The 24,696-nt window shown below is 36.9% G+C and overlaps 1 protein-coding gene across 6 annotated transcripts in view; it reads right to left on the reverse strand.

Annotated features, from left to right (window-relative positions):
- The window catches only part of ZRANB3 (zinc finger RANBP2-type containing 3), a 216,722-nt gene that overhangs the window by 52,611 nt on the left and 139,415 nt on the right, over positions 1-24,696 (reverse strand). For all 6 annotated transcript variants that reach the window (XM_045508866.2, XM_045508865.2, XM_074363564.1 and 3 more), the window contains 3 exons: positions 5,274-5,393; positions 2,977-3,096; positions 825-1,004 (listed from right to left, as the gene is read on the reverse strand). In XM_045508866.2, the coding sequence (XP_045364822.2) occupies positions 825-1,004; positions 2,977-3,096; positions 5,274-5,393 (420 nt within the window). The remainder of the gene's footprint in view (positions 1-824; positions 1,005-2,976; positions 3,097-5,273; positions 5,394-24,696) is intronic.

The following is a 24,696-nucleotide window of genomic DNA, read 5'->3' on the forward strand; positions in this document are numbered from 1 at the left end:
AGTTCATTTCACAGCTGACATTGACTAAGTAGTAACTTGATTTTGCTTTTAAATCACAAGCAATCTATGTTTCAACGTATCATGGGTTTAAAAAAACAAACAAACAAATAAAAACATATCATGGGCTTTAGTGATACAATTCTTCAAAATGACAAGCAAATTACCATGACAGTGATTGCTATGCCCAATGAGGAAAAGGTCTAACTAGAGAAGCTAGACTATTTGCTTTTCTCCTAAAAACTTTTATTCCAATATTTATAAACTTTGAAATTGAACCTACATATCGATTGGCCATTTTGAGTATCTATACTCAGTGCTTGAAAAGCATCCTCTAGGCCTTAGTCAAGTTCTTTCTATAGACATCCCTCACGGCGGGGGAGAAGAGACAGCTGAGTGGACAGAGCAATCAACATCCCTCCTACCTTTTCTAGAATCTGGGTACAGGCTGTTCTCTGTCCAAAATCAGCCAGGAACTCAAGAATCCTTCTGAGAAAGTGTTTATTCTTAGCTTACAAAAAGGACGTGGGGTTTGGAAGCATTACGGTTCCTTAATAGCTTATCCTCTCCCAGCCTCTAAAATGATGGAAGAAGGGCTTGGAAGACAAAAGGACTGCATGTAGACTCATGTCTCTCTCTTATGACAGAGGACAGCATGTAGGGTACCACCAACTGAAGGCTTTGCTGGAGTTGGTCCCTATTAACATCAACGTCTTTCTGCACTTAGATGTCCTTTGCCTGAAAACACAAAAACTCAGTCTCTTAACTCACGCAGGCTATGGGTAATAATGCGTCAGCTGCTAACCTGGTTTAAGTTCAAGCTTTACCTTGCGATTCAACATTCCCCACATAAGCGTGTCCAGAGTCCCACTTGCAATGAGGTAGTGAATATTCACAGAGCTACACTGTCCAATCCGGTGAGCACGGTCTTCTGCTTGTTTCAAATGTCCAGGGTCCCAGTACAACTCAGCAAATACGACATGAGTTGCAGCAGTAAATGTCAAACCCTAGGCAAAATAAAGTGAAGAGACCGAGATGCACATAAACTGAGAATTTAACATAGAGCAATATATAATAGTCTTTCTGAATACGCGGAACGGGCAAGAGAACACTGAAGGATTAAAAACAAATCAGTCTTTCACTTAAAGCCAAATTAAGATAATTTAATTCATGGAAGGCAAATAAAGATTGCTTATTGCAAGTTAGCCAGGTGAACTACAAAAAACACATTTAAAAGGTATTTCAGTATTTCAAAAGTCAGTTTGATGGATATATATACAAACAAATTCACTTTATCCTCTGATGAAGACTGGATTCACATCACCATTGGAAGATTTAATAAAATACATTATAAATGAGAATATAATTTCTAACACATGGTATCCATAGCAACTAGGCAGAGAGCAGTGACATCCTCTATTTATTTAATTCATACTGCTGTTCTATAAAGGAAGAAAATTATGTCTCTAGTCATACTGTTTTCTTTCTTTGGAATTTCTCATGTTTCATCCCAAAGACTCTGAAGTTTACTGGCTTGTATCTCAAAGTATATAACACAACTGCATTTTTGTGCAATTGCATTTTACACCAGTTTGAAATCATGTGATGTGAAAAGTATTAAGTAATTCTTGTTTTATAATTAATATATAAAAATAATGGAAATTATTTCCCCTCAAAGTAAAAATGTGTCCAAAAAATGCATAGAATTAATTTAAAATTTTTTTAATTGAAGTCTAGTTGATCTGCAATGTTGTGTTAGTTTCTGGTGTATAGCATAGTGAGTCAGATGTGACTCACACATACACATATTTTTCATCATTCTTTTTTGTTGTAGGTTATTAGAAGATTCTGAATATAGTTCCCTATGCTATATGTTAGGACCTGGTTGTTTATCAATTTTATATACAGTAGTTTGTATCTGCTAATCCCAAGCAGATGGTAATGATAAATTTGTTTCCTTCATCTCTGAGTCTTCTTCTGTTTTGTAAATAAGTTCATCTGTATGTTTTTTTTAGATTCTACATATAAGTGATATTATATATTTATCTTTCTCTGTCTGATTTACTTCACTTAGTATAATAATCTCTAGGTCCATCCATGTAGCTGCAAATGGCATTATTCTATTTTTTTTTAAAGCTGAGTAATATTCCACTATTGTGTGTTTGTTTGTGTGTGTTTATTCTGTGTATAAATATATATTCTTTATCCACTTATCTGTCGATGGACATTTAGGTTGCTTCCATGTCTTAGCTATTATAAACAGTGCTGCTATGAACATTAGGGTGCATGTATCTTTTTGAATTGGAGTTTCCTATGGATATATGCCCAGGAGTGGGACTGCTGGATCATACAGTATGTCTACTTTCAGTTTTTTCAGGAATCTCCATACCTGGCTGTTTTCCATAATGGCTGCACCAAATTACATTCCCATCAACAGTGTAGGAGGGTTCCCTTTTCTCCACACCCTCTCCAGCATTTATTGTTTTTGGACTTTTCAATGATGGCCATTCTGATCAGTGTGACATGAGACCTTAAGTGTTTCTTAATTTACATTTTCATTTACTTAGAGACAAACCTAATTCTAAGGGACAAACCAGAAAGTTCAGAAAGATAAAAGAGTTCTTGTTTCCCTCAGGCTACCTTGCCTCACAGACTCTGGTGAAAACCACCAAGTAAGATAAGTGCTGTAAGAAAGGGATGAGAAAATTCTCTGCAAATTCAAAGGAAGGAAAAAGGTCATGGAAAAGTATTCCAATCAAATTACCTATACTCTTCTAGGAGATTCTTTCCTTGAAAATGTAGGAAGATTTGGGCCAGAGAGATTGAGGACTCCCTTCCATTACACTTTCTAGCACTCTCTAAAGAAGAATGCATGTTTATCACACCAGATATCCAGATATAAAGTTAGAGTTATGGTGAATACACTTTATATTTTCTCAACAACATTTCACTATCATATTTAGACCTCAAATTTCTTACCTGACCAGCAGCCTGAATGCTTAGGATAGCCACACGAGTCTCAGGATCCTTTTGAAACTGATTAACCAGATGTACTCTTTCTGAAGATGGAACACTTCCGTCTATCCTAATGTAACGCGTCTAGCATCAACAACAAGGGAAATGGTAAAAATTAAGACAAGCTCCTATGCACCTACCTCATTTTATATATTTTACAGCTTACTTTTTTATGTATCACACAATAAAACAGAAATGGGTAAAGATGACAGGTTGGTAAATGGTACACAAGAAGAATCTTAACCAAATTTCTTAACAGTTTCTCAGACCAACTGCACATTTTTAAATCTTCTAAGCTACTTGAGGGTGGGATATTTGTCTAATTCATCTTCATACCATCAGTGCCAATCGCAATGCCACGTAAATAATAGGCGCTCTGTAATCATTACTGAATTATGCTCATGTTGTCTTCAGTAACATTCTATACAAACTGATGTGCAAACTTTAAATGACGGATCAGACTAATTTTAAAGTTACAGGATCACTAATCCCAACGTGAAAATAAAGTCAGACATGTGAGAAAGGAAGAAGAGGATTTGGCCCATGTATTCATGAAGAGTAGTGCATTTATTTCTGAAATGTTGCAACATTAATTGGGAAAACATCTTTTTTAATGTACCATGTGAGTTCTATTTTCTCAGATTATTAAACTTAAAAGAAATATGTAACATGGTCATCTCCACTGAGGTAGACAACCAAGACACCAAGACACTTTTTTAAAAAGTGAGGAAACATTAAGTGCTAAACTGAGCAGTGCTGTCTATGAAGAATGATTCGAGTTAAAAAAAAGGAGCAATCATAGTGTGTTAGAAGAGTTAGAAAGAACTTATTACTCAACTTCGTAAAAACAAGATAAGCTCTGAATTTCAAAGTGTCTCATTTTTATATGCACTTTTATGGAACACGTGGCCTTACATAGTTAAGAGATACAAGTGTTCGGTTTTATAAGGGGATAGTCAAGTTAATCATTAAATACAATGTCCCTTATCAACGTTCTATGTTTCACAAAACAGAAACTGACCAGAGATCCATTCAGTATCCATTGAGGGAGATTATAAAATCTTCTGAGGGTCTTTGAAAACACACTGTCAGGCTAGGGAGACTCTGGGAGAAATTAACCTCGAACACCATGACTAGCTACATTTTTACCTTTTAATGGCACTAAATGGGATTCTGAACATACCAGTAAAGCAGGACTGGTAAGAAGAGACAGACTTGGAATAGATTCCAGTAGTTTTAAGGTATAATGTATTCAGAATTTAAAAATCTGTTATTGTTCAATCATTTAAAAACTATTTCTAAGACTAATTTACTCTTCCTTTGAAGGTGTTTTATAGATACTATGTGAGAATGAGAAAGCACCTCTCAATATACAGCACTTTATATTATTATTAATCTTTCTATGAAGGAAACATTAGAATTACTTCTTTGGTCATGTTAATGAACCTATTAGCCAATGCTTGAAAAAAGTATACAGAGTTTTAAAAAAATGGGGCTTCATTCCTCCTTTTAAAAAAATCTTCCTGCACAGGCAAGTGGTTCTGCTGTTACACATATATTAAGCTCACACAGTTTGTCAAGAAATTTCTCTGCCCGGTTCAGAGCATTTCTAGACGCCCTTAGCATATACAGAGGGATGACAGGTTTAAACTTTGGAGGAAAATGTGGTAGGATGCTGTCACCAACGGAACTGCTGGAGAACAAGGTGGACTGGAGAGAATGCAGTGAGGCCAGCGGGTTTGGTATGACTCACCTGGGCATATGTTTCAAACTCATCTATACGAATTATCAATAGCCATCTGCTATAGAGCAAGCTGCCTGCAAGTTTAAAAGGTACAACTGCAGCTGGGCACTAGGATTGGCTGAATTAATTCTTCCTTTCCCATCAAAACCATCCACATTCTAAACCCACCATGTGGGTAAACAAAAATTTTAACTTTTAACTGCCTATGCCAATCTCAAATGGTATATCCAGTAACAAAAACAGAATTCACATTATAGCCTATCGAGGCAGCATATTTTCATCAATCCAGTTAATTGGATCAATGGAAAATTATTGGTACTGAAGAGAAAGTGTAATAGTATATTATCAACACAATAGAAATATACTATTCATATAATTTGTACTAAAATATGTTATAATAATTTATATACCATTATCTAAAGAAGGCAAAAAAAGCTCAATTATAAACATACAATTGACATTTAGTATATTAAAAAATGCAGTCTAAGAAGTATTTCACAGACAAATGGTAGCATACCTTGTTTTCTATGACGGCTTCTGTGCAAGCTTGGAGCATGCTTAAATGGTGAGCAAAAACCAGAAATTTAAGCGAATCATTCTGAAGCATCATCTTAATATAATCCTTTACAGCACCTGCCTAAATATTAAAAGTTAAACCTTATTAGTGTCATAAAAATGTTTACTAAAAAAATCACGTCACTTTCTCTTAATAAAGCAAGAAAGACTTCTTGAGAATCAGTAAGTTTCTGTGAACTTTTAGCTCCTTTGTTCTCTAGGTAGCCTAAGGAAGTAGAATCCTACACATAAGAGGCATGTGGACGAAGAAGGGCAAGAGAGGGGGAAAAAACTGAAAAGTAAAACAAGAACAGGACAAAAATTAGAACTTCAAAAATGAGACAAGAAAAGACTTTCAAAGGAAAGTAGGCAGTCAAGTAGGCTATGGCCAGCAAAGAGATGGTGGTTTGTTTAGAAAGTAATTCTCAGACAAAGCTCATATAGAGGACTAAGCGGAATAGAGTTAAGGAGAAAGGGAAAGATTAAAAAAAAAATGAAATGAATAGCGTTTTATCTTTTTGTGGGAGAGAGACTGAAAAAGAATAAGAAAGTTGGGCTGAAGATAAAAGGTTAAGGAAAGTTGGTTGATTTATTTTTTTTAACTAAGAAACTCAAGCAGATTTACAAATAGGCTGTTGAAGGTGTGGAGAGGCTAAGGAAAATGGAAAATGCAGGGACCTTCTCTAGGATGGATAAGATTGCAGAAGAGGAGGAGTGATGGGATTAGGAACACAGGAGGGAGTTTTGAGAGAACAGGGGAAAATACAAAGAAATTGTGAGGTAGAAGGGAGAGAATCAAGAAGGTTCATACCGAATAGGCTTCTCTTTGTTAACTTGAGGCCAGGTTACCAATTAAGAGTAAGAAATCAACATAAGATGAATTAAACAGGAGTTAAATTTAAAGCAGATAGCATGAATTAAATTTAAAACCTAAATATAGTGTCTCTTAACTGTTAAAAACTAGTTACTTAGACATTTTGGGAAAAGACAGCAGACTGAATACATTTACCCTCCATTCCTTCTCAATGCTATATTTAAACGACAGCAAAATGTATAGAGAAAAAGAGAACTGGAGAGGGATCAATAGCAACACAACTTTGGAAGCTAAAAAGGAGACAGATGCCTGGTAACTGATTTGCCAACCTGTCAGTTCCTGAGCTGCCAGTATAGACGGTTGAGAAGTACAGGGTTTAAAACGGAGTGATCTAAAAGGGATGAGGAAATGTCACCTCTGGAAGTGAGGACAGGGGTGAGGCTAAAGCAGGAGGATAGCCTGCAAGAACATTTAAGTAGCTGATTATGAGCAACACTGATTCAGATCCTTTCTCTACCCATTCCACACAATAGGTAACTTCTCAACCCTTCCTGGCAGAAAAACACAGAGACTTATTTTCTGGAGAGGGTATCTGGATAGAGGAACCCTACACTGACAGCTGGTCATCCTGCAAAAATCATGGGGATGAGATGAAAGTTACTGTTCCTCTCCCTCCACCTTCTTATCCCCACAGGTCCCAAAACAGACAAACAGGCTTATGCCCTCTACGCAGGGGAGCAGAATCACAGAAAATGATTCTTTCCTGGAAAATGTGACCAAAGAGAAAAGACTAGAGGTACTGATATTGCGGTTTCTCAACAAGACACCCCAATCAGATCACTCTTTATTGAAGGCCACAGTTTACAAGACATATCCATGAAGACTTTCTAGTCAGTGTTTAATGTCTTACTTGTAAACAGAAGCAAAGAACCAAGAATCATCAGACATTTGTTAAACAACCTATATGAACAAAACAACTATGTAGAGAGGAAAAAAAAAAAACTAGAAGAGATCACATTTCTAAAACAAGAACAGAAAAAAAGGAAGAGCTGGAGAGTGGGGAGGGGGGAGTACTCTTGGAAATTAAAAAATATAACAGCAGAAATTAAAAATGCACTGGTTGCTAAGCTGAGGAAATCTTCTGGGGAGTGGATAGGAAAAAGGCATAGAAAACATAAAATATAAGAAAATTAGAAGGCCAAGCCATGAGGGCAAAATATAAATAACAAAAGTTCTAGAAAACAATAGAGAAAACAAAAAATAATTAAAAAAAATAAAGACTGTATTACAGAACTAAAAGCTGTAAGTTTCCAAAATGGAAAATGCCCACTGACAGCAGCTATCCAAGGCATCCAGTCCCCAGCAGGGAAGCAGGATGGAGCACCAGGCACAAGTTCCTGGGTTGAGCTCCCCTGAAGATGAGAGCCTTTCTTCAGTGACCAGACAGCCATCCTTGAGAAATGCCCCAAAACACAGCACCCCGGAGGGAGCCACCCTCAGCTGGCACATGGAGCTAGAGGGCCATGTCCCCTCCCACCAGGAAGGGGGCCCTGCTGGTGGGTCCCCACTGCCCACAAACTCCTCCTGGGACCTCTCATCGTCCCTGACAGGGCTCAGCCCTATGGGCCCCGACAGAAAGAGGCAGCTCTCCACCATCCAGGCCTCTGAGGTGTCCAGTGAACAGCAAGGGTCCTACTCAGATCCCTGGGCTCCTAAAGAAGATCCGTGCATGACAGTCTTGACCATCAGGCAGCAGCAGAAGCAGCAGCAGGGCAAGGCCCCCAGGACAAGGAGATGGTTACCAAACTTGGGAATGCCCAGGACCCTGAACACAGCCAGGAGGAGGCGACAGGACCTGAAGAAGCTTGCTCCTGTGACAGAGCGAGTGAGGCAGTGGGAAATCCACCTGCTTCAGAACATCGAGGAGGCCACCCAGCACGAACTCACCATCCAAACTGAGTGAATGCTCAGCCCCGGGACCAGGACACCACTGTGCTCAGGAGCTTCTGCCATGGCCTGACTTACTCATCTGTCCATCCATACATCCATCTGTCTGTAAATCCTACCTCTTCCTCAGGACTTGCCCCAGGTCTGGCCTTGACCTGCATTGTGCCTCCTGGGATGGGTGGAAGGAACTGGTTGATGATCTTGTTACTCAGATCCTAAATGTGGCTCAGAGGTGCCAACTGGGAGGAGGGGGTGGAGGGAGCAGACACAGACAGGTGTGGTGGATGCCCTAGTGTCACCCTGGGGGTACCCAGAGATTAGATGTAACTCCACCCAACTTGCCTTCTTCCCCAGCATGGCTAGTGGAGCCCAAGATGCTGGGATGATACAATGTAGGGAACAGGACTGAGTTCTGCAGTTAAATACAGGGAGCCAGACAACCCCCCTGGCTGGGGAGGACTGGGTCTTCACACCAGGCAGGCTTAGAATGCCACTCCAGGAAAGGCCAGAACAGTGGCTCTCAACTGGAGGTCCTTCTGGGAGTCTGTGGGTGCTGGTTTGTTTAGTGGTGGATTGGGGAGGTTGAGAAACCCCCTGCAGTAGTATGGTGTCTCCTGCCCCATCTGTCTCCAGAGTTGAGCTCACTGCTTAAATATCCCACCAGAAAGAAGGAAGTAGCCATGACCCTTATACTGAAAGGAAGAAGAAACAGGGTGCCCGGGTGCTTCAGTCAACAAAAAAACCCAGCATCAACCTCCCAGGTCCCGACATCTCTGGGACATGTCTGTTTGTGGACATGTTATGGTTATAAGTATGGAGCTAGATTTTATTCTTGTAAATGCTTTCATCTCCCACTTTATCAAAAGATGCTTAATTTTTTTCTTCTAAAAACCAAAGAATGCTTATGTTTCCAGTGCCATCCTGTGTGCCTCCACAGCCCCTCCTCCAGGCCTGTCATCAGTGACCTGGCTTTTCTCAGGGATGCAGATAAAGCCTATGGCTAGAGGAGAATCAAACAGGGCCCCCTAAACAGAGTCTCAGGCTGGACTGAAACAACAGGACGTGGCAGATTCCGAGTGCAGGCAAGGTCAAGGCAAAGACGAAGAGAGGGGAAGGTCATACTGTGAAGCTGCGGGGTGGGTGGAAGTCATTCCAGATCAGAACTGGCTATCCCCAGAAGAGCCTGCATTTGTGTGGAGGTTTTGAAAATTAAAAAAAAAAGAAAAGAAAATGCCCACTGAGGATCCTTCACAATAGATGAAAATGGACCCAGAGCAAGGTCCATCATTATGAAATTTTGTAACACTGGGAACAAAGAAACCGATCTCTAAGCTCCCAGAGAGGGAAGGGAAAGATTTCACTGAAACAAAACAGAATAAAAAATGTGAATGGCATTGGATATCTCAACATCAATACTGAAAATCCCAAGAGAAAATGATTTCTAACTAACAATTTATATACAGACAAGTTAAAAATCAGATATAAAAGTAGAGCAAAGGAATTTTCAAATATGCAGGGTTTCAAACAATTTAACTCCAATGTATCCTTTCTTGTAAGGCTACTAGAGAATGTGGTCCAGCAAGACAAGGGAGTAAAAGAACAAAGAAAATAATATCAAAAAAGAGAAAATTCAGCACAACAGAGAAATAAAGAAAAAAACCCTGGAGGAGAGCTCTGCAACAAACCCGAAGAGCAACAGCTAAGACTGCAGCTGATTAAAGGCTCCTGGGGAAGTTTTTTAAAGAAGATAAAATTAATGAAATGCTAATGTTTAATGATGCTTAGAGGAGATTAAATAACTAGGTTAGCCATTTGCAGCAACATGAATGGACCTGGAGATTGTCATTCTAAGTGAAACCAGCCAGAAAGAGGAAGAAAAACACCATATGATAACACTTATATGTAGAATCTTAAAAAAAGAGTCACAAATGAACTTATTTACAAAACAGAAACAGACTCACAGACATAGAAAATAAACTTGTAGTTACCAGGGGGGAAAGAGGTTGGGAAGGGATAAATTGGGAGTTAGAGATTTGCAGATACTAACAACTACATATAAAATAGATAAACAAGTTTATACTGTACAGCACAGGGAACTATATTCAATATCTTGTAGTAACCTCTAATGAAAAAGAATATGAAAAGGAATATATGTATGTATGACTGAAACATTATGCTGTACACCAGAAATTGATAATACTTCAATTAAAAAATAAAAAAAAACACAAAAAAACCCCAACTAGGGTGAAGTATGAGGATGGATTACTGAAAATGAGTTGGAAAAGAAAGAAAACATATCCACAGTATATTGCCTGGTTAACCTGTAAATATTATAAACATGATTCTAATAATATAATGGTGAATATCAGTCAAGCCAAAAGTAGTATAAATTGCTATTTAAAATTAGTAAAACTTTAAGTATCTATCTCTTCACCTCTACCTATCTGTCGATCTGTGGATCTATCGAGCTATCACTCTACGTACCTATCACTTTGTAGGAAAAATGGGAATGAGGAAAGGTGCGGGTGTGAGGGTGGGGCCGAGGGGTGAGAGAGCTAAAGTTTCATCTTCTATGTTGGGAAGCCAATTGATGAGAGCTAAAATTACAAAGCAAGCAGTAATACAAACCAAGAAGGAAGATAAACACAGTGCTGAGGGATTTGAAGTAAATCTTAAAAAAACAAAAAACAAAAAACAAAAAAACAGCTGAAAAATAGAAAGTGGTTGCCTCTGGGGAGTAAGTTTCAGGGACTGCTATTTTTTGAAATGTCTGTTTCCCCTCATTAAATTATGATCCTATGTGGCTTTGATAATAATTTTAACAACTTAAAAACAGGCATTTCAAAATTGAAAAATACCTATTTAAAATTCATGCATCTGACTCTAAAGTCACGAGATTGATTCTGCAAGCTACATTCTGTATGTCTGTTTTCTAAACAAAAGAAATTCATACGATGGGGCTGGAGGCAGTTAAGAACTTTAGCCTTGGATTTTAGTGCCTCAGAAAGTGGAAATGAAACCCTCTCAAAATAAGGAGCTATAAATTCCAGAAATGTTGCCATGGTAACTGAACCACTTTAATAAACTGCATGTTTGCCTGAAGAGCTATATTTACTGTGATAAGCTTTTCAAAAAGTACATGTCAAGTTGGAGTATTTTTAAGGTACATTCATTTACCAACCATTGCAGACTTACCAACTATATAATCATGGAACTAGCCTCAGATGTATTCCCTGTCTCTTCAAAAGCAAGCTATTTCTGCCAGTCTCCTCTGCTAACATCACCCCCCTCCTCAGTACAACCCAAACTGCTGATCCCAAAGCTCGAGCCCCCAGCAAATTTCCTTCCAATCACAGGTTCAGAAAGGCTTATGATCACTGTTAATATTATAAGGTTCAACTATATAAAGTCCAATGGGCTAAACAGCCACTTTGGACGAACCCGTTCACCATCACTGTGATGTTGCTTCCTAGGAGAAAAGGTGTTTGGGGAAACAAAACATCTGTATCACAAAGGAACTTTGGGATTCTCTTAGGTTCTCAGGTTGGGGATTGCATAGGCTTGCATTTTAAAATGAACTATACATGTAAGTTACCTATTCTGATTCTATTCTAATGAAAACAGTCACTGCCTTGTCATATTTTAAGTTATCTGAGCAGAAATTTGCTTTCAAAGAATCTTAAGTGCATATTACATGGAAGGGCAGATCCTGTTAACGATCAGCATTTTGGTTAAACTGGTTTAGGTATCATAGAAGTTGCAGAAAGTGCATGTGCTCACAATTCTATTTTATCTTGCTGAAATTGGTCTGTTAGTAATGTGTCTGTTAGTCAAAGTTCTAATTTGAATAATTAATGAAGTCTACACAATACACCTCATTTAAAGAAATGCAGAAATAAAGAGAATATGTTGTACAACTTGTTAGTTTTTTTTCAGTGAATAGGTGCTCCTCATACTTTTTGAAATAAAAGAAGTTACCAAAAAACCTATATTGCATTAAAGACCTGATGAAAGTTACTTCAAATTGTCTTTTAGTCAAAATAATAAGAGGGAGAGAGAAAGAGTGAAAAAAAAGCATCAAACTTGAGCTTTGACAAAACTTTCTCCTTGACCAAACTTCAGTTAAGCTTCTCTGAGCCCTCTTCTTGACTAGGTCTCAACTCTGGCTTTCCAAGTCTGTTCTGCCCTTGCCAGGCCCAGTCTTAGCAAGAATCCTGCTGAGTCAGTTTATCGACAGTGCCCCCACCCTGGATACCTAATCATCTCTTGATATCTGATCAAGTTTCTCATCCCCACTTTTGATGTCTAAAGTCCTTGGCCTTCCTTTAGCAAGAATTCTGTTTCGACCTTGGTTTTGATCTGATCAATGCACACATCTCCCCTTCAAGGAGGGTCAGCGACCTTAGGCAGGGAATAGCTCTATAATTACCACAGTTATCCAAGTAGGAGAGGAGCAAGTGACCAAAGCAACTATAACTGATTTAACGAGCCATTCGCAGTTTCACTGAACCAATCTGTATACTTAGACATGAATGGTTTAATTTTTGAGAAAAGTATATGCTACTGTCAGGAGCAATCAGTTTAGCATGAATTCCCTTACTTTCGATGTCTCCTCTTAGTAATTTTCCATCCACTGACCCCTTCATCCTGCTGCAGGCTATAAATCCCCCACCTGTCCTTCCTGCGTTCTCTCCTTAGTCGCAGTAGAGTTGACTCCTACTACAATGATCTTGAATAAAGTCTTCCTTACTATTTTAACAAGCATCAGAGTAATTTTTTTTTTTAATAGCTATAACTTGCAGCTAAGGGAGCAAGAGCACAAAAGAAGCTTCCTCTAAGTTTTGAAGTCCTCAGGCCCCAGACCCAGTGCCTGTTTTGTTTAGGTATCTGGTGGGCACACACTTTAAGGACAATTCCTCAAGCCTTTATTAATCACCAGGAGGTAAACCATGATCGGTCTAAGCAAGCCTAGCACTTCTATTCCCCCTGCAAGTGATTCTGACAATAATAAATGTGGGAAGTCTGCTGGAGGCTTCAAAAAAAAATCCTCACTGACAAAGGGACTCTGAGGAAAGCTCTTCCTTGCTTTGGACATTATGGCCTGCACCTGACACCAGGAATTGCAGTGGTCATCTTGGGGCTGCTATGGAAGCCGCTGAGGAAAGCAGTGAACTAGGGCAGCCAGAGTAGAAAGAAGAATCTGAGTTCATTTAAAAAAAAAAAAAAAGCTTTTTTGAGATAAAGCTCACATACTGTAAAATTCACCCATTTAGAAAGTGTACAACTCAATAGCTTTTAGTATATTCACAGAGTTGTGTCCCCTTCACCACAATTTCAGAATATTTTCATTACCCTAGAAGAAAACCATCACCTCTTAACAATTACTCCCAAAACAGGTCCCTGTGTCACCCTGGCTCTAGACAAACACTAATCTATTTTCTGTCTCCATGGGCCGAATTACGACATTGCGTATAAATGGAATCACACGATATGTGGTCTTTTTAGACTGGCTTCTTTGTGAGCATGTTTTCAATCCATGATGTAGCACTTTTCAGTGTTTAATTTTTTTTTATTGCCAAGTATGGATATACCACATTTTATCTGTCCATTCATCAGTTGATATCCTCTCTGCCTCTGTTTTTATTCATGTACCTATTTTTATCTATTTCACGTTATAGTGTTTCTTATTCTTAATTTGCTTATTTGTGAGAGTTGATTTACCTTTTATCCTTTAAAATGATCTCAAATGAGGAAAGGAAAGTTAACAAACAAGAGAGGACACACCCTGCTTATTCACGCCCTATTTGCCCCGCAGAACACCACAAAGAAAGGCTAGGGATTTGTCTTCTGCTACCCATTTTTCCTGGCCAAAGGTTCTTAATTTAGAAACCACTTCACCAACCAGAAAGAGTATTTTCAAATCTGACAGAAGACAGTCTTCAAGGGAAGAATGATCATTCCATACTATAATATCAGGGTTTTGAACATTTTCACAGGGCCCCAGGCTGAAATTTTCCCTTAAAAAACTTCCAAAGATAGTTTGGATGAACTATTATATGTGTGATTTTTCTTACCTCGAGGCATGCTTATAATTACATCTGTAAATAGAAAATAACACTTTTAATACATCTACTCTTTTGACACTGACCAAGTTCCACAAGCAGCCCATTTCACACTAAGAAGCAGAGGGGCTGCAGTTCTGTATGTAAGAACAGAGCAATCCCAGTTCAACACCTTAACGAACACAATTTTACAAAAGAACATGGGATCCTAAACCTTTCCATGAAACTTTCTGGAAAAAGATAAAATAAAGCAATTGTTCTATCTAATCATTCTATCTAATCAATCAACCAACTAATCTATCCATCCATCCTCCATCCATCCATCTGGCAAGGTTGGATGAGACAGAACATTTCCATGAATAACGTACTCCATTGGCTTTACTCAAATTTAGATGAAGTTAGAAGGCAAAGCCAATCTGTAGCTTTCAATTCTTTTTTTTTTTTCCTACCGAAGTTGATTTCATGGAAGTTTGACCATAAAAGTCATTGATCAAAAGAGCTAATCTAATTCTTTAAAAACTGAATCAATTTTGAAAAACATTCTTGATTCCTTTCTAAACTTCATCCATTGATCATGTCAATAAGGTACAACTAAAGTTAAGGATAAATAAATCTTACTTGGGTGTTTATAATGATAACACATAGAATGGATAGACTTTGAAATTCTGTATCTTCACCACACTTGTACAGGGATGCGGAAAATCACCAACAGGGAAATAAGAGGTACCTTAAACCCATGGTCACTAAGAAATACTACATTTATTCAGCTATCCTAATGGAATGATGGGTAAGTGCATGTACTTTGTTGCCAAACTATGTTCAGCTCCTGCCTCCATCATTTACAGTCTGAAAGCCTTGAATAGGTCACTTGAACTCTGTGCCCTGGTTTCTCCATCTATAAAAGGGGATAAAAAGTACTTACTACCCATCGAGTGGTAGTAAGAATTAGATGAGTTAGTGCATCAAATATGCTTGGAACAGCTGGCACACGGTCAACGGTGTAGAAGTGTTAGCTCTTATTTTCACTGTATTTCTTCAGTAAACTGCAAAAACAAATTCAACCTTGCCACTTTGTTCAAAATCAGAACCTAGGCCTCTTGGCTCTCAAACTTCCCACTGGCCAGAGAAAATAGAACATTTGAGAATTCTGTTACACTTTCTTACTTTTACTCATCCTCTCTTCGCTTCCTTTTGTCATGAGAGGTATTTTTTCTCTTCTCTAAGGCAAATCCCTCCACCTGATTCCAAATTTAACCATTCCTCCAACTTCAAAAACCTAATAGCACTCCTCCTTCTCAAGTGGGTATTTCCCCATCTTTAATAAAGCCTTCCTCCACTTTACTGAGCCATATAGCTAACATAGGTATCTCCTTCCTCCTCCAAGATGACACTATATTGCTTTATTTGCACTTTCTCACTACCGACCGCCTCCTTACTCATGAACAGGAGGCTGACAGTGCCTGGTTCAGAGCCAGAGACCCTTTTCTAAACAACAAACTGGCTCAGGAAGAGGTGCCCTTCAGTCTCACAGCATCCCATCCCTGTGCAGCAGGGAACACTGCAGAGACCTCACTGAACCTCACTGCATTTTAGAAGTAGGATTCTACCTATTTAAGCTGCTGCGGCAACACAGCAGAGAGGAAACGTGCTTTTTGTTTAAAGCAGTTTGCCTCTGGAAAGTCTTTAAGACACTAAGAAATGCTGCCATCCTATAGTGACAGGAAATTTTAAATTATGGGTTGATTTAATCTTTTAATAGAAAAATAACTGGCATTTCTCTTAAAATAGTTTTCTCTACAAATGAGACGTGTCACCATGTACCAGAAAATAACTGAGAGTTGGCTAAACCATGCATACAACTTAATCTGGGTTTTTTCCTAGGAGAGTATCAAGCTGATCCTAAATCTAAAGAATCTGTTCATTCTCATCTATTGCATTCCCCACAAATATTACACAGAAATAAAAATAATGGTACAGAGGAAGAAAAGTAATTCTATTTATCTGAGATCCTTCACTAATTGACTTTTTACTAGTAACATTTATTATTTTATGGTCATTTCCTTTGTCTAGTGTTTATAATTACCACTTACTGTTTATCATCATTGTTAAATTTCTCATTATGAAATATCTAAAAAAGAGATCTCAGTAATGTAATAACATACTTAAAACTTATACAGCCTCTATCTTCCTAAGAAGTACAAGTATTTAATCTCAAAACGCAGAACACCATTAATGGTTATACAGCACATGGATGACATATGTCAACACCATTATATAGTATCACACTGTACATATGAAAAATCATCATATCAACATGACCTAATTTGCTGACATGACCTAATTTGAAGCACTGTACTGTATTCCCATCTGCCTATAACATTGGAGGATACGAAGAAAAGAGAAAAGATTAGAGCAGAGAAAGAAACCTATCCTGGAGATCTATAAAACTAGGAGAGATGGAGACTCATTTGTATGGGAGACTTTTGGCATAAGTCTGCCTAGAACAAACTAAGAGAAAGATGACCCACAGAGGTCCTTTCTAGCCCACTGCTTTCTCATAACAATTAATGGACAGTGTTAAAATGGTGATATAAATGGATGTGGGAAGTACTTCCTTCCTCATAAGAGGTGACAAGAACAAGATTTCACACTTTACACATTGATTTATTATGGGGTTACAGCCTTTTAAAAATTAAATATCACAAATAATGAAGAGCTCATTTTACTTTAGGCAGTAATTAAGCATATGTCATGTCCCTAAAACAGCATGTCCTGTAAGTAACTATATACAAAGGCATTTACTTGAAAACTTATTATTTTCTTCAAAATTTTCTTCTTACTTGTATCTAGATTTTCAAATTCACATCAACTATCATTAGATAGTTATAATTATCTTTAAATTTCTTGACCTAATTGTTCAAATGATTCAATGAAAAGTATTTCCAATACGATGCTGCAGAGTACAAAGAAATCTATTATCTTACAGCTTGAGCCTTGCTGAATTTGGCACAGATCATAGTTAATGGGAAACTATGCACAAAATAAATCTGCTGTTTTTCCCAGTCTCCGTGAATGGCACAAACTTCAACCCAGCTGGCCAAACGAAGCATCTAGATTCTACTTTTACACTCCCCTTCATAGTAAGTCAATCACCAGTGTCTACTGATTTACCATCTTAGTATCTCTTGAATTATTCCTTTCTTTCTAGCTACGATGTGGTACAGAACACAGACAGAATCGACTTAGGATATTTTTAGGGGCCCTAGGATTTATTTCGGGAATGGTAAATGAGCACTGGCTTCAACTGAAAGCCACCACTGTATTAGCCCCTAACAAGAGAATCAGCCTGTCCTTTAAAGTTCTGAAGCCAGGCATTGACTCCTCTTCCTGGCTATGAAAGTCCTAGATACTATCTTTTTCCAATAGAAAGCTGTTTCATCTACATTGAAAATCTGTTCTTTAGTGTAGCCACATCCATTAACCATCTGAGCTCAATCTTCTGATAGTTTGCTACAGCTTCTACATCAGCGCTGGCTGCTTCACCTCGCACTGTGATGTTATGAAGACGGCTTCTTTCTTTAAACTTCATGAACCAACCTCTGCTAGCTTCAAACTTTTCTTCTGCACCTTCCTCACCTCATTAAGGCTTCAGAGAACTGAAGAGAGTTAGGACTTGGCTCTGGATTAGGCTTTGACTTAAGAGAATGTTGTGGCTGGTTTTATCTTCTGTCCAGACCACTATCAGCAGTAAGGCAGTTTCGCCTTCTTATCATTTATTCATTCACTTGAGTTGCACTTTTAAGTCCTTCAAGAATTTTTCCTTTGCAGTCACAACTTGGCTAACTTTTGCAAGAGGACTAACATTTGGCCTATCTCGGCCTCCAACATGCCTTCCTCATTAAGCTAATCATTCCTAGCTTTTAATTTAAAGTGAGATACATATGACTCTTCCTTTCACTTGAACACTTCGAGGCCATTGTAGGGCTATTAACTGGCCTAAACGCAATATTGTTCTAATAGAGGGGGAATGAAAAAGGACTAAAAATTAGGAAGCTGGCGTGGCAAGGATTGGTCTTCTGCTGCTAGTAATCTTTGGGAACATGTTCCAATCTGGGACAATTAAATTTTCACCTCTTTTCTTTTTCTTCAAGAATCCTAGGAATTAGGTGCTACTTCTTATTGACTGTCAACACTTCTGACTTCTAACTAAGGTTTCTGACCATGCACAGAAAATTATCTGAAAAATTCTCATGTATATTCTTTTCCTTTAAGCAACATTCTATACTCAGTATTATGTAAAAAGAAAGCTAAGCAAGCAAGCAAACAAAAAACAAGACAGCTATTAACTTTAAGAAAAACAACAGTTGTCAAAGAAAAGAAATGTAATTACAGCTCAACTGTGAAATGTTTAACAGAGTCATTATACTATAAACAATGAACACTGATCAAACCAAAAATTATGATTCGGGAAAATGAAGTAGGGGGAATGTATTGCAAATATTTTCTTCCAGTCTCTTGCATTTACCTTTTCACAGCCATGTCTTTCATATACTATACTTTTAAACACCGTAAGTTTTAAAGTTTTGGGGGCGCAGGGTAATAGCTCAAGTGGTAGAGCACACAATGTGCTGAGTTCAATTCCCAGTATCTCCTCTAAAATTAAGTGAATAGATAAATCTCAAAAAAAATTTTTTAAAGTTTTGAGTCCCATTTGTTTTTTCTTTAAAGTATGTGCTTTCTGTATTTTATCTTAAAAAATGTTCCTACCCAAAGGATGGCATATTTTAAAGTAGGTATGCTACTGAAAGTTTTATAAATTAGCTTTTAAATTTAAGTCTATGATCCACTTCAAGTTAATTATTCTATATGGTGTGGAATAGTGATCAAGGCTCATTTTTTCCCCTTATGGATATCTAATTGCCCTAGTATTCTGTTGAAAAGACTACCGTTTCCCCATTGAATTATCTTGTCCTTTCCTAAGATCAGTTGACAATCTATATGAAGGTCTATTTCTGAACTCTCTTTTCTGGTTCATTAATCTATATACCTATCCCTATGCCAATACACAACGTCTTATCACTGTAACTTTATAGTAAGTATATATATTATGTGGTGTGAGTCTTCCAACTTTGCTCAGAATTATTTTGGCTACAGTAAGTCCATTGCATTACCTCATAAATTATACACTCAGTTTGTCAGTTTCTAAAAAAAAGACTACAGGGATTTTGATTAGCATTGTATTGAGTATATAAATTAATTAACAGAGAACAAGCATCTTAGCAATATCAAATCTTCTGATTCATGAGCATGATCTGTCTTATTTAAGTCTGTTTTACATTCTCTAAATAGTGTTTAATGGTTTTTTTAGTGAATTTTTTTTGTTGAATTTATCCCAAAGTAGCTCATGTTTATGGATGCTACTGTAAATCATATTTTTAAAATTTTAATTTCAAATTTTTCATTGCTAGTATGTAGAACTACAAATGCTTTTTGTATTTTGAACACGAACGCCATGACCTTGATAAATCCACTTGTTAGTTCTAGTAGCATGAAATGTTCATGAATTTTCTATATAGACAACCATGGTGTCTATAAATGTAGGCAATTTTCCTTACTCCTTTTCAATCGCATAGCTGTTACTTCCTTTTCTAGCCTACTGCACAGTTGTAAGAACTACGTTGAATCAACAATGTTGAACTGAAGTGATGAGAGAACCGACTCTTACTTTGTTTCTGATCTTAGGGGAGCAGCATTCAGTCTTTGAGCATTAACTGTGATGTTATTTCTAAGTTTTTCATAAATACCTTTTATTGGGATGAGGAAGCCCCTTTCTACTCCTAATTTGCTGAGATGTTTAATCATGAATGGATGTGGAATTCTGTCAAATGCTTTCATTGGGATAAACATATAATTTTCCATTTTTATGTTGTTAACGTGGTGAACTACAGTGATTAATTCAGTTTTATACAAACCTTTATTCCCGGTATAAATACTTTTAAACATATTGGTGGATTTGATCTGCTAATGTTTAGTTAAGGATTTTTATATTCATGAAGGATATGCGTCTGTAGTTCTCTTGATGTGTCTGTCTAGTCTCGGCATCAGAATAATCCCACTTCATAAAATTACTTGGGAGGTATTTATTCCTCTTCTGTTCTCTAAAAAAGTTTTAGTTATTAGTTTTAGTTAATAGATATTGACATATTTATTCATATTATTTATTCATTTAGTCATATTATTATAATGAATTGACTCCTTTATTAGATGAATAACTCCTGATGAATTTAATCCTTTATCTTTAAATGACAAATTGACTCCTTTATCTTTATGTGTCTCCTCTTTAATCCTGGGAATATTCTTTGTTCTAAAGCCTACATCATTTCATATTAATGTATCTACTTCAGCTTTCTTTTGATTAATTGTCTTCATCCATTTATTTTTAACTTTAAGCCTTCATACTTAAAGAGAACTTCTTATAGATATCATACAGTTTATGCAATCTGACAATTCCTGCCTTTTAAATGCTGGTTTTAGGGCATTTACATATAATGCAATTATTGACAAAACTGTATTTAAACCTACCATTTTGTTTTCTATTTGATTTAGTTGTTCCTTATTCCTTTTTCTTTCTTTTCTGCCTTCTTTTGGATTAACTTCAATTTTTTTTCTGTCATTAGATTAATTTATTATGTCCACTATATATACATCTTAAAACTTTTTATTTTGAAATAAGTTTAGACAAGAGAGGTTGCAAAAATAATACTGAGAGTTCCTATATACCCTGAACCTGGCTTCTCCTGATAATACTAGTGATAATTTCTTATATAACCAAAGAACAATATCAACACCAGAAAACTACATTGGTATATTGATATTTTCTATCACTACAATTCTGTCATTTTGAAGATGTTATAAAAATGTGTTGTGATGTATGTAAACTTTTGAGACTGCTTTCTTTCACTTAGTGTAATGCTTCTCGGAGTCATCCAATTTGTTGCACTTATCAACAGTTTATTCCTTTTAATTGAGTATTCCATTATATTTGTTTGAAGGAACTGTGGGTTTTTTCCAAGTTTTGGTTATTACAAATAAATTTCCATAAAGGTATTTATGTAAATCTAAATTTTTACTTCTCTAGGATAAATATCCAGGACAGTCAGATTTTTTATGATTACATTTTGTCTCATCTATTTGCTTATAAGCTAAGTAAAAGAATTTTTCCCTCAGATACAATGTATTTTATTTCTAGCATTTCTATTTTATTGTCTTTAGAGTTTCCATGTTTCTTCTGAAATTTTCCATCTTTTCATTTATGTTGTTTATCTTTTCTTCTAGCTCCTTTAACATACGATTCCTAGCTTTCTTAAAGTCCTTGTCTAATTGTCCTACAATCTGAGTTATTTTTTCATCTGGCTTTATCTTTGATAATGGGTGAGTTTTTTAAATTGCTTTTATTAGTTCATAATTTCCATTAATGCTAGAAATTTTGTATAGAAGAACAGGATAGAGTGAGATAAATGATACTTACACCCAGAAAAGGGCATGATTCTTTTTCTATCAAGGTGATAGTATGGAAGGGACTGAGACAATCTTATCAGTATTGAGCTATATTTAGGTTGTTACATTTACCTTTAGTGCACCGCAAACTGGGATTCCCTCAACAACGGGACGCTTCTCTCTCATGAAAGTGTGTGCTAAGAATTCTTCTAGCTGCACTCTCAGCTTTTGGCAGTTCTTGCACGCCTGCACTATAGCAGGATGCCTCTCCCCCAGTAGTAGATTAATCCATGGGAGGGGGCAGAAGATTTCTTTGTTCTTCAGGTAGCATGTCAATATAAGGCAGGCCTTTTGCTTCAGCTGAGTCTTACAGATGAGGCTTTCCTGGTGTTTCTGCCCCTCTACCCTAAGGCAACCAAACTATGTCATGTAACCGTGGGTGATCCTGGGCAAGAGAGAGATTCCTCCATCAGTAACAGATCTCTGTCCTATATAAGGTCCTGATTTCAATAGGGTTTCATCCCCTCAGGGTTTCATTTTATTTCTACTCAAACCCCAAAAGCAGCTGATCCTGGACTGGGCTTTGCAGACTCGGGGAGGGGGACTTTGCCTCTCCTACAGTAGCACAAGGCTTTTGATCAGTGTGAGAAGAGGGTCCTAGAAGTACTCAGGGTATCATGCTTGAACTCCACCAATGGGGGTGCTCTCTGATCTCCTAGTCAGTATCTGACAGAGGCCAATGGAAATAAAGCTTTTGAATGAGTATGGGCTCCCTGGGTCAGAATCCCATATTATTGTGAACTGTCGCGACAGCCTATGCTCAGTCTTTTTAATTTTGTTAAATTTTAGCTGTTTTCTTCTTATCTGCTTCTACCTGCTTCCTAACACTTATCTGCCAAAGGAAACAAATCTATGTCTCATCTCTCCTCACAACAAACTAGGAAAAGAAGGAATTTTTCTCAACCTATGAAAGGGCATCTATAAAAATCTTAAAGATAACATTATAATTAATGGTAAAAGACTGAATGTTCTCTGTCTACAACTGGCAACAAGGCAAGTTTGTCCAGTCCTACCAAACTTATACTTGTGTTCCTTCAATGTGATGGGCAATAAATAAAAATAAATTAAAGGCATACAGATTACAGGGAAGAAATAAAAGTGCTTTATGTGTAGACAAAATGATGTCTATGTAGAAAATCTCAAAGAATTTACAAAAAAGTCACAGGAACTAATAAGAGTGCAGCAGGTTACAAGATAAAAGGTCAATATACAAAAATCAATAATAATTCTATACTTAGCAATGAAAAAGTAGAAATTTAAATACTATTTACAAGAGCATAAGAAGACATGGATACTTAGAAATAAATCTAACAAAATGTATTCAAGAAAACATTGCTGGGGGAAATTAAAGAAGACTTAAGTAAAAGAGATACTCTTCTCATGGATCAGGAGATTCAACAGTATTAAGAAGTCAGTTCTCAATACTACCTATCTGTTAGAACGGCTATTATCAAAATGACAAGAAATAACAAATATTGGCAAGACTGTGCAGAAAAGGATCCCCTGTGCACTGCTGGTGGGAATAAAAATTGGTGCAGTCACTATGGAGAACAGTATGGAGGTTCCTCAAAAATTAAGAGATAGAACTACCATATAATTTCACTTCCAGGTATTTATCCAAAGAAAACAAAAACACTAACGGGATAAGATATATGCACCACCATATTGACTGCAGCATTATACAACAGCCAAGAGAACCTAAGTGTCCACTGATGGTTGAATGAAGAAAACATGACACACACACACAGAGGAGTATCACTGACACTTAAAAAGAAGGAAATCTTGCCATTTGTAACAACATGGATGAATCTTGAGGGCATTATACTAAATAAGTCAGATAGAGAAAGGCAAAAACTGTATGATCTCATTTCTATGTGGAATCTTAAAAAACAAACAAATCCCCAAAGCCCACAAATATAAAAGACAGACTGATGGTTTATGGAGGCAAGGGGTAGAGGGTTGGTGAAACAGGTAAAAGAGGTCAAAAGGTACAAACTTCCAGTTATGAAGTAAATGTGTCATGGGATGTAATGTACAGCATGGTGCCTATAGTTGATAATACTGTATTGCATGTTTGAAAGTTGCTGAGAGAATGGATATTTAGAGTTCTCATCACAAGAAAAACATTTTTGTAACTATATATGGTGATGAATGTTAAATGGGCTTACTGTGGTGATCATTTTGCAATATATATAAATATTGAATTATTATGTTATAGACCTGAAACCAATATAATACTGTATGTCAATTATATCTCAATTAAAATAAGTCAATTCTCCCAAATTAATCTACAGATTCAAAACAATTCCAATCAAAATTGTATATACTTAAGAAGCTAATTCTAAAACTCATAAAGAAAAGCAAAAGAACTACAATACACAAAACAATTTTAAAACAGAATAAAGTAGGGACAAACACTATGTGATTTTAAGACTTATAAAGGTAGAGTAATCAAGCAACTATAGTATTCTGTGAGGTCAGATGGATAGCTCAATGAAATAGAATAGAGTTCAGAAACAATCTACACATATATAACCAATTGATTTTTTATGAAACTGCCAAGATAATTCAATAAGGGGAAAATTGTCTTCTCAACAAAGAGTGGTAGAACAATTAAAAATCCATATGCAAAAAAACAAAACAAAAACCAAACTGAACCTCCACTCTTACTCTGTAACACATAAAACAATTATCTCAAAATAGCTCACTGACCTACATTTATAAACTAAGGCTATAGCACTTCTGGAAGAAACACAGGATAAAATCTTTATGAACGCGGATTAAGCAAAAAATAATTAGGACTCAACAACCGCAAAACATAAAATTAAAAACCTGATAAACTGGACTGTTTCAAAATTTAAAATTTCTGTTCTTTAAAAACATAATGTTGGGGTTGGGGTGTAGAGTGAGTTCTTGGTGTGCATGAGGTCCTGGGTTCAATCCCCAGTGCCTCTGTTAAGGGGGTGGGGGGGAATCCAACAACCCACAATGTCAAGAAAATAAAA

Source organism: Camelus bactrianus, chromosome 5 (assembly GCF_048773025.1).
Source record: "Camelus bactrianus isolate YW-2024 breed Bactrian camel chromosome 5, ASM4877302v1, whole genome shotgun sequence".
NCBI classification, from domain to species: domain Eukaryota; kingdom Metazoa; phylum Chordata; class Mammalia; order Artiodactyla; family Camelidae; genus Camelus; species Camelus bactrianus.